This window comes from Ahaetulla prasina, chromosome 1 (assembly GCF_028640845.1).
Source record: "Ahaetulla prasina isolate Xishuangbanna chromosome 1, ASM2864084v1, whole genome shotgun sequence".
Lineage (NCBI taxonomy): Eukaryota > Metazoa > Chordata > Lepidosauria > Squamata > Colubridae > Ahaetulla > Ahaetulla prasina.
In genome coordinates, this window is record NC_080539.1 from 357,910,701 (window position 1) to 357,922,044 (window position 11,344).

At 43.9% G+C, this 11,344-nt stretch overlaps 1 protein-coding gene across 1 annotated transcript in view; it reads left to right on the forward strand.

Moving 5' to 3' along the window:
- Window positions 1-10,753, forward strand: part of LOC131187985 (cytochrome P450 2C42-like) — a 15,583-nt gene extending 4,830 nt beyond the window's left edge. Inside the window, exons 2-8 of the mRNA XM_058162880.1 lie at window positions 3,060-3,272; window positions 3,957-4,117; window positions 4,373-4,549; window positions 7,599-7,740; window positions 8,345-8,532; window positions 9,899-10,040; window positions 10,335-10,753. Of these exons, the coding sequence (XP_058018863.1) occupies window positions 3,060-3,272; window positions 3,957-4,117; window positions 4,373-4,549; window positions 7,599-7,740; window positions 8,345-8,532; window positions 9,899-10,040; window positions 10,335-10,516 (1,205 nt within the window). The 3' untranslated portion in view covers window positions 10,517-10,753. The remainder of the gene's footprint in view (window positions 1-3,059; window positions 3,273-3,956; window positions 4,118-4,372; window positions 4,550-7,598; window positions 7,741-8,344; window positions 8,533-9,898; window positions 10,041-10,334) is intronic.
- The last annotated feature ends 591 nt before the right edge of the window (window positions 10,754-11,344 follow it).

Sequence of the window (11,344 nt, forward strand, 5' to 3'; positions counted from 1 at the left end):
GAGCCATTTGGGAGATAGTTCTTTCCAGGACTCCCAACTTTTGAACAGGAAAAAAAAGAACTCAAACCACGTTTTTGAATCTAGAGAAACACAGTAGCTGCAGGAAATAACAGATCTTGAGAGTGTGTGAAAGCAAAATGAGGGGTGGGGCAGAATGGAGGGGATGTATAAAGGCGAACTATAAACCACTCATTTTAATGGAAGCAAGGTTTTCGACTTGTTACACTTCCAGAGAGTCCAATTGCCTTTTGGGGGGAAAAAACACCTTTGGGACAACCACGACCTGGATGACTGAGAATCTCCACAGACATTTATACTTCCATATGTTCATTTTTTACGAATACAGTACAATGTAAGTTTTGTAGGTATTGCAGCAGTGGTGAAATGCTACTGGTTCGCACCGGTTTGGGCGAACCAGTAGTGATAAAAACTACAGGTTTAGGCAAACTGGTAGTAAAAAAAAAGCTACCGTTTCCTCTGAACCGGTATTTCTGACGATCAGCTGTGCCGCGCCATTTAAAATTGCTAGAAAGCAAGAAATCCTGCTTTCTAGTGAATCTAAATCGCGCAGCACAGGTGTTCCCCCACTTACTGTTCTATTTACCTTCCCAAGCCGCCTCTTTCTGTGTGAAGCACGCGTTTAGTGTGTACTGTGCATGTGTGTGCGCGTAGCGTGTGTTTGGTGCGCTCACTTCGCATGCGCGCACATGCAGCATGCATTTGGCATGCATTGTGCATGCGCGCACGCAACATGTGCTAGGCACACACCATGCATGCGTGGCTAGCGAACCTGTGACAAATTAGTTCAGATTTCATCTCTGGACAGTGGTTAAATGATCTGGTATTAGATGATTTAGTAACAGAACCAATGTCATGGTCGGATCATTTTCTCCTTCGCCTAGACTTCGAACCGCTATTCACCACCGCGGGAGGCGGAACCTATCGGTGGTTCCGTCCCAGGCGCCTGATGGACCCTGAGAGGTTCCAGACGGAGCTTGGGCCATTCCTGAGGATCTGGCCCACGGCACGACTGAGGAACTGGTCGTGGCCTGGGAGCAGGCCGCGGCCGGGGCCCTGGATCGTGTCGCGCCTTTGCGGCCTCTGACCCGCGAGATCTCGTCCGGCCCCTTGGTTCTCCGAGGGGCTGAGGGAGATGAAACGCCGGAGAAGACGCCTAGAGAGCACCTGGAGGTCCAGTCGCTCCGGCTGATCGGACACTAGTTAGGACCTATACTAGGACCTACCTAGTGGCAATGAGAAGCGAGGCGCTCCTCGCCTCCACCCTCATTGCGTCGGCAGATAACCGCCCGGCCGCCCTGTTTGGTGACCCGCTCTCTCCTACATCAGGAGGTGCGGGATGACCCTTTGCAGGGACGAGCCGAGGAGTTTAGTGGTTATCTATACGATAAAATCGTTCAGCTGAGGGACGGTCTGGACCGAATTTGGGATGATCAAGCGAGGAGAGGAGGCACGTCTTGTTGAGCACATTTGGGATGAGTTTGACCCTGTGGCTCCGAGGGCGTGGACAGGTTGTTGGGGAGGCTTCACGGCACGACATGTTTACTGGACCCGTGCCCTTCCTGGCTGGTACTGGCCACTCAGGCGGTGACACGAGGCTGGCTCAGAGGATTATCAACGCTTCTTTGTTGGATGGGGTTTTCCTGCCGCCTTGAAAGAGGCGGTGGTGAGACCCTCCTTAAAAGCCCTCTTTGGACCCAGCTATTTTGGCTAATTATCGTCCAGTCTCCAACCTTCGCTTTGTTGCGAAGGTTGTAGAGAGTGCCGTGGCGCGACAGCTGCCCCAACACCTGGATGAAGATGTCTATCTAGACCCGTTCCAGTCCGGCTTCCGACCCGGATACAGCACGGAGACAGCTTTGGTCGCATTGGTGGATGATCTCTGGAGGGCCAGGGACAAGGGATATTCCTCTGCCCTGGTCCTATTAGACCTCTCAGCGGCGTTCGATACCATCGATCATGGTATCCTGCTGCGCCGGTTGGAGGGATTGGGAGTGGGAGGCACCGTATATCGGTGGTTCTCCTCCTATCTCTCCGACCGGCCGCAGACGGTGTTGACAGGGGGGCAGAGGTCGACCGCGAGGGGCCTCACTTGTGGGGTCCCTCAGGGGTCGATTCTCTCGCCCCTGCTGTTCAACATCTACATGAAGCCGCTGGGTGAGATCATCAGTGGTTTCGGGGTGAGATACCAGCAGTACGCTGACGACACTCAGCTGTACTTTTCCACCCCGGACCACCCCAATGAAGCTGTTGAAGTGCTGTCCCGGTGTTTGGAGGCTGTACGGGTCTGGATGGGGAGAAACAGGCTCATGCTTAATCCTCCAAGGGGGGGTGGGTGTGGAGGCGGCACCCCGATCCAGTCAGCTGCAGCCGCGGCTGGCTGTTGGTGGCGAGTTACTGGCCCCAAAGGATAGGGTGCGCAACTTGGGTGTCCTTCTGGATGATCGGCTGTCGTTTGACGATCATTTGACGGCCGTCTCCAGGAGGGCCTTCCACCAGGTTCGCCTGGTCCGGCAGTTCGCCTTCCTTGATCGGGATGCCTTATGCACGGTCACTCATGCGCTCGTTACCTCTCGCTTGGATTACTGTAATGCTCTCTACATGGGGCTCCCCTGAAGTGCGCTCGGAGGCTTCAGTTAGTCAGAATGCAGCTGCGCTGGTGATAGAGGAGCTACACGTAGCTCCCATGTAACACCGCTCCTGCGCAGACTGCACTGGCTGCCTGTGGCCTCCAAGTGCAATTCAAAAGAAAGACCACTGGTTGGTAGTTACTGTATTTGCTAACCTGAAGAAACTTCCAGATTCAATACACAGTTTGAAAAGGCTCAAGTAGCAAAGGATAGGCAAGACTGTCTGGTTGCTGGGTGATCAGAGAAAACACTGTTAGATCAGAGGGTCAGAAAGTTTAATTATTTCCATAGTATAACATTGTACATTGCATTGCCTCATATTTCTCCATCACAAACAATTGGATAAACAGCACAAGAATTTTTTCATTAGCATTAGGAAAAAAGCGCACTCGTTGTGCAATGTATTTTAAGACATCCAGTGTCAGCCTTGTGAGCAATCTCTTCTTCTGTTCATTTTCATTTCTTTGCTCTCCTCAGGAATTGGCTTCAGCAATGGAGAAACATGGAAACAACTCCGTCATTTTGGAGAGACCACCCTGGACATGTTGGGCATGGGGCAGAATATTGAGAAGAAAATCCAGAAAGAAGCTGGTTTCTTAGTGGAGAGACTGAAGAGTACAAATGGTAAGAATTCAGTTCCTTGCTCATGGTGGTCTTCTCAAGCAAACGTGTTGAAGTCGACTCAAGAAGCAAAAGTTAGAAAAGTAAGAAAAAAGCTATGAACACTTGGGGCATCCCAAAAAGTGTCATGGATGTATATAGCAAAAAAGTACATCCACCCAGCAATGAAAAGTTAAGACCCTTCTTTTTAGATGAGAGCAGGGGTTTCCAACGTTGGCAACTTTAAGACTTGTGGATTTCAACTCCCAGAATTCCCCAGTCAGCCATGGGAATTGAAGTCGCCAGATCTTAAAAGTTGCCAAGGTTGGATATCCCTGGACCTTCCCCTCGCACATACGTGCTAGTCGTTCCCAACACTAGGGGGCGGTGCTCATCTCCGTTTCAAAGCCGAAGAGCCAGCGCTGTCCAAAGACATCTCCGTGATCATGTGGCCGGCATGGCTCAATGCCAAAGGCACACGGAACGCTGTTACCTTCCACCAAAGGTGGTCCCTATTTTTTCTACTTGCATTTTTACGTGCTTTTGAAATTGCTAGGTTAGCAGAAGCTGGAACAAGTAACGGGAGCTCACCCTGTTACACGGCAGCACTAGGGATTTGAAGCGCTGAGCTGCCGACCTGGATTAGAGTTTAGTAATATAGGATGTTCATCCCTCCACCTTGGAAATAATATAGTTGTTCATTGGCAGGAAGGACATTTGATCCCACCAGACTCCTCAGCCAGACAACAACCAATATCTTATGTTCAATTGCCTTTGGGAAACGCTTTAATTATGAGGACAAGGATTTCCTGAGATTACTTCACTTGTTGGACGAAAATGCCAACCTTCAATCTAGCACAATGGCAAAGGCAAGTATAGCAGGGGATCACGCAACAGAATTTCCATTCCAGATGTGAGGCGGGCTAGGATAACCCTGCAAACATTAGGAATGTGGAGAGAAAAAGTATCAAGCCTCTGGTATTTCTCCCCAACTGCAAAAGAATTAATGCTGAAATAGCTGGCTGTAACGTCTGGGAGTTGAACTCCACACTTCTTAAAGCTGCTGAGATTGACAAACACCCGTCTAGCACATCATCATGACTTTTCCCCCCTTGTCTTCATAGCTGTACAATGTTTTTCCAACAATCTTGGATTATCTTCCTGGATCTCATCAGAAGATATTTAAAAATACAGAGGAGTTAAAACAGTTTGTGTCAAGGCAGGTGGATCTGCACCAGAAGACCCTGCAGCCTGAGCATCTAAGAGATTTTATTGATGCCTTTCTTATCAAAATGGAGCAGGTAATGGGGATGAAAGGATCTCTGAGGCAACTCCTCAGGTCAATCTTGTTGAACGGCTAAGGTAAACAGCCATGGTAGCAGGACGTCAAAGGAGGCAAGACCCCATAAACACAGATCTTCATTCTTGATCTTACATTTTTTAGAGCAGGGCTGTCAAATTCCCAGCCCATGGGCCAGATATGTTACGTGCTGGCCACACCCACACCCGGTTTAACAAAGTGGGGGGAAGTCCCGATATGTCACGTGACACCGCTGTGATGACATGAGTTTGACACCCCTGTTCTAGAGCATAGATGATGGAGAGAGAGGGTGAATGATGTGTATTTTAATGTATGATGGCAACAGATGACAGCATTGATCTTTACTTTTAAGATAAGCAGGATAAAGTAGGCTAAGGAGTATTGGGCCTGAATAGAATTAGATGAGAGAGCACTAAGAAAGCCCAGAGCTGTTGATTAGACTAAGGAAAATTAAAAATCCCAGAAAAAACTAGTGACAAATAATATGAGAATCCCCTTTGTATTAATTTATGTTGAGGCACAATATAGAGGAGAGCAGAGTGGTAGGAAATCCCTTTCTTTTTCATCTTGTTCCTACCACTACTGGATTGAAGAGGAGGGGAGGAAGGCAGTGTGTTTGGGAATGGTAGACAATATTAGTAGTCTTGGGAGGTAGGGATCTCTTGGCTTTTTATAGTAAAAAAAAAGGTGTGAGAAAGAAACCTAAAGAGTTTGGGAAGGTGGCATCTCCATATAGGTCAGCTTTTCAGTGCTCAATTCCGGGCTGCGCTTACAAACCTTTGCACCCTTTGCATATCTTTTTATAATCACAAGAAAAGCTCACTGTTCTGTCTTCGGCAGACGAATGCATCCATGGAAAAGTTATTGTGAGCTACGTAAGGTTTTGAATATTGTTACAAGAATGATTTGTAGTGATTACATTGGCTCTACAGAGTGAGGGGATTCGTGTTGGTGAGAACACTTAGTCTCCTGGCCTTACAGCTCTCCCTCCTCCTTGGTGAGGCTCAGGTGTCAAGATACCTGGCCCTATTTCATCATGTTTCATTGACCCAGTGAAGATGGTAGCTGCAGGGAAGGACTCCGCTAGGCTTGGACTTTGTACACCAGGGTCTCCAACCTGGTCAACTTTAAGACTTGTGGACTTCAACTCCCAGAGTTCCTCAGCCAGCAAAGCTGGCTGAGGTACTCTAGGAGTTGAAGTCCACAAGTCTTAAAGTTGACAAGATTGGAGACCCCTGGTGTAGACAATACTTTCTTAAAAACTAAAGCCATAGGCATCCATTACAGTCAGTAGTTTGTTCAGTTTGCATTATTACATCATTAAATACAGTAAATGACACATAGCTTGTGTAATTTTTTACATTTGTCACACCAGTTGCACAACAATTAGATGTGGAGGATATCACTTGCCCCTTTTCCCCTCAACCCCAATGCCAAAGCTGTTCTCTTTTGTCATTGCTCAGCTCTTTCCTAACCAGTTTGGAGGAAGACTGACAGGAAAGGGTCGGATGGAATTTAATTGCCAGTGGAGTAACAGCACTCAAGTGGAAAATGGGTTAAATATCACTTTCCCCACCATTTCTCTTTCTTGACCAGTTGAATGCTTGAGGCAGTGGTGGGTTTCAAATTTTTTTACTACCGGTTCTGTGGGTGTGGCTTGGTGGGCGTGGCAGGGGAAGGACACTGTAAAATCTCCATTCCCACTGCACTCCAGGGGAAGGATACTGTAAAATTTCCATTTTCACTCCATGCCAGGGGAAAGATACTGCAAAAATCCCCATTTCCTCCCAATCAGCTGGAAATTGGGAGGCAGAGAATAGATGGGGACGGGGCCAGTCAGAATTTTTACTACCAGTTCTCTGAACTATTCAAAATTTCCACTACCGGTTCTCCAGAACTGGTCAGAACCTGCTGAAACCCACCTCTGGCTTGAGGCCAGAACAAGTGTTTAAAAGATTTTGTTTTCAACTTTTTAAAAGTGTCAGGCAGATCAAGGAAGGATGATGGTGATTTATCTTCGGTCTTCTTTCACCTCTATCTCTAATAGTTATAGGTATGATCTAACGAAGATAGGTGGAGGAGATTGTGTCCTCAGTCTCCAAAGTGTCTTTCTTTAGAGACTAGACCAGTGATGGCCAACCTTTTTGCCATCACTTGCCAGGAGCGGGGGGAGAGGGGGAGGTCGTGGGCATGCGTGCCCACACTCATAGTTCTATGCGGCCCACCTCCACGCATGCACGCGTGCCCCCCCCGCCCCTCCGCTCCTGGCACGCGATGGTATGGTGGGGCCGGTAGGCTTGTTTTTCTCTCTCCCCAGGCTCCAGAGGCTTTCTAGGAGCTTGGGGAGGGAGAAAATGGACTTCCCCACTCTCCAGATACCCTCCAGAGGCCTGAAACGGCCCATTTGCCAACTTCCAGTGGGCCCAGAAGGCCCGAAAATCAGCTGGTGGAGCTGAGCTCGCGTGCCATAGGTTCGCCATCATGGGACTAGACTGTTCTTGAATTACTGAGGACTGGTACTGCACAACTATTCTGCATGTGTTTCTTTTCCTGATTAAGTCACTGTGTTATAATTTATTCGTTGAGTTTGTATACGTCTGGAATACCATATATCCAACTATTGATTAAAACATTCCGATTCTGTGAAGTATGACCAACGCCCTTGGAGAGAGTGATATAAGATGTGCAAACAGGTACATAAAAATGGGACTTACATTACATTAAGCCAATGTTTGCTTAAGCATAGTTTACTGAATAAATCGCAGTTCATAGAACACATTCAGCCTTAAATGATGACTTACAAATCTCAATGGGTTCATACAACATTCTAAGCTTTGCTGGCTGGGGAATTCTGGGAGTTGAAGTCCACCAGGCTTAAAGCTGCCAAGGTTGGAGACCCCTGATATACAGTATGCGGATGTGTGAATTCAGCATTTGTGTGATGGAAACCTGTAAACTCATTAAGAGTTATTTTGTTTAAGTCAACAAAGCTTTTCTAAATATTTGTCCTCTATCCCAACACTGTACAGGAGAAACAGAACAGCCATTCTGCCTTTGATCTTCACGGTTTGGTGAGAAGCACTTTAGACCTTTTCACTGGAGGAGCACAATCAACCAGCCTTGTCCTAAAATATGGACTTCTGGTTCTCATGAAGTACCCCAAAGTACATGGTAAGATAATAGTACTGGATTTGCCTATTTAAGCATTATATAGAAGTGGTGAAAATAAATGTAAACTCGGAAGGCCTACTTTGCTGTGTTCGCACTAAGGGATTTTTTTAAAAATAAATATACCAAATATTAAAAATGCAAAGTTAAAAAGAAACCAACAGTGAAAAAGAAGCTTAAGAAAAACAGAGTAAAAACCTGAGGGTATAAAACAGAATTATTGTTGTTCATTTATTTGCTATTCAATTTTGAATAGTTCTGCAGCAAATACAGGTAACGTTTTGTCAGAATTCATTTAAACGTCGTAATCAATGATTAGTGATAGAAAACATTATACTTACATTTTATATAATGGAGACATGGAGATCAAAATTCAGAAATACTCTGATAAACAGGATTCAATACATAGTACATTGATAAAAATTGTTTGAAAGCCAAGAAATACCATGGCATTTTACCTGTTAGATAAAGATTCCACTGTTAGATTCCACTGTATCAGAATATTCTTAGGTGTTCTTAATATGGAGAACTATGCAAATATTTTTGCTCAGCTATGGAGCCAACTCTGCAGAGATGTTTGTGTTACAATCCACCTTTTTCTATTCAGAGAAAATTCTTCAAGAAATTGATTCTGTGATTGGCCGCTCCCAAACACCCTGCATGGCAGATCTTGATAAGATGCCCTACACCGATGCTGTAATCCATGAAATTCATCGTTACCTAGCTCTTGTGCCTCTGAACGTGCCACGTGCTGTGATCAAGGATACTTTCTTCAGGCAGTATTTCATTCCCAAAGTGAGCCTAACTGCAACATATAATCTCCAACTAGAGCTTTGTACACATCTGCCATGTGTCTCATTCCTTCTTAATTAGCAGGCACATTATAATTGTTAATTTGGCATAAAAGACAAATGTATGTGATTACACCCATTTTGACTTAAATTTCAGTTGCAGTAAATATATATCAAATTTAGTTTTTGGCTTGGTTTCACCTTTTAAAAAAATTACTTTGGGCATGTCATTTAAAAGTCAGATTCCTAGCTCAAAACAAATTCACAAATGAAGGCGAATATATGGGTCCCGGAATAATGTTGCAGGATGCAATCTGGGTCAGTCACCGGGACCAGAGAGCTCGTCTTCCAAGCTTTCAGATTCATGCTGGAGCCTATCTTCAGGGAACTTCTCTCTAGCAGAGTGTGTGCTGTTGTGTGTGTGGTATTTATAGTCTCTGTTGTAAGTGGCTTTTTAGATGTGATTGGGGTGGGTTGATGGCTGGCTTTCAAGTCATTAGCTATCCTTTGCTTGTGCTGACAAGTCCACACTTTCTAAGTACTTGATAGGCTGGTGGTAAATCAGCACTCCTGGTGACTGACAAGGGGCCTGTTTCCCAGGCTCCAATCATAAATTGTGTTACTCTGCCATAGGGCATCATTTCACAGATTGGTACATGCATGCCCAAAAGAATTCTGGGAATTGCAGTCCCAGCAAATACGTTATGTGTGATTTTAGATGAAGGAAGGAAGTAAGCATCCCATGCACTTGTAACAGAAATGTTTAATACTATTGGTTCATTAACTATTTACAGCAGTGTAATACATCACTGCAGCTGCGCCCAGTCTCAGTGCATCACTAGGAATGGCTGGTGGGTTCCTCTATGTTTAGAGCCACATAGTCCTTGCTAAAGGATTCAGAATAAGCTTTTGAGCTTATTAATTTCACAAAGGCTGGTAGTAGCTACTAAGAAGAGAGCTGTTTCTATGTGATCATGAAACATGAATCTCAAGCCTCTCATATTACATACCGGTACCTGAATTATCCTACTCTTTCTTAGACATCACAGTAATTCTACACGAGCCAATTTTAATTATTTCAGAATAATAACATTCCATCTGGTATACACTATGCTGGTTGAGCGGAAACTCCCACAATTCTCTGTTGGTTCTGCTCATTAAGAATTCTGATGGTTATAGTCAGGATCATTCTCGAATACATATCAAAGCATCAGTGATGTATATTATCACTGGATCACAATCCCCAAATCAACTATTCTAGCAAAAAGATGGAGTTATCTTGGTGTATGTGCATTTCTGCCAGAATGCTTTTCTTTTTGTTTCTTGAAAAAAGAACCTCTTTGAAATTGAACTTGTCATTGTCTAATTAGGGAACAACTATATTTCCGGCTCTGAAATCCTCTTTGTATGACAGTAGAGAATTCCCTAACCCACAACAATTTGATGTTGGGCACTTCTTGGACAAAAAGGGAGCTCTGAGAAAGAGCGAATTCTTCATCCCTTTTTCCACAGGTAAAGATATCCTAATTTTAGAGCTGAAATCAAGGGAAAAATGCTTATGCTTATGCTTTTTCTAGATTAATTGTATATTTTATTCGCATTTTTGAAAGCAGAAATAGAAAAGTAGCCAAGCACTTTTCTAAATGAATGTAGAAAGAATTACCTTAAATGTCAAGAACAGCTATTAAATGGCTGGGCTTCTCCCTGTATTAAGTTTGTTATATCTGATATCCCCATTGTTGGACATTTTATTCTTTTAAGACAGCTGCCACAAATCAATTATTGTTTCCTCATTTTTGCTTGCAGGCAAGCGGGTTTGTCTAGGCAAGAAATTGATAGACGTCATAATATTTATCATCCTGACAACTATTTTGCAGCATTTTACTCTGAAGCCATTTGGGGGTCCTGATGACCTTGATACATCACCAATAGCTGGATTTCTGACAGTTGCCCCCAAATCCTACCAGCTCAGTGTTGCCCCTCGTTAAACAGAATCACTCAACCAACTCTACAGCTCCAAATAGTGCAACTATTTTCACGTCAGACCTTGAAGTTCTTGATCCAGTACCTGACGCGTAGTGCTTGAAAGAAAAGCAATTTCTTTGAATGTTCCTGTATTTTTGTGATTTTTTTATTTGCTTTTTAAAGTGCATGATATTCAAAAAGATAAAGTATAAATGTTTAAATAAATTTTCTAAAAATGAAAAGCAGAGTTTGAACAAGTGATGGTTATAAGAGATCTGGGAGTAAAGGAGAGGACCAGAATTGGATCCAATTATTTAAGTTCTTATGTTCTTACAAAAAGAAGAGGCAGAAAAATCTTGTTCTCTCCACATATTCATTCATTCTTTCTCTCTCTCTCTCTCTCTTTCTTTCTTTTTCTTTCTTTCTCTTTCTTTCTTTTCCTTCCTTCCTTTCTTCCTGTCTTTATTTATTTCTTATTATTTGAATTTATATACCCACCAACTAGATATCTAAAAAAATAGTATAAGAACATAAACAGGGTGCTTATGTTGGTTTTTCGATACAAATTTTACTTTGTTCCACAGATCAACATTTTAAATAAAAAAAACTATTATAGTCCATTTACAATCATACATATTCATAACAATCCACACACTCAGCTTTCCTTTCCTTTCTCACTCACGCAGAACAAATGTTGCAGCACCTAATTGATTTTAGCTGATCTTCCGGTCGAACTAAGCAAGTTTGACCCTAGTTAGAGCTTAAAAGAGTGCTCATCAGGGAATCCAAACAATAACTCCGAAAATGGAAAAATAAAAAACCAAGAAGAAGCAAATGCCAAGTCATTTTAT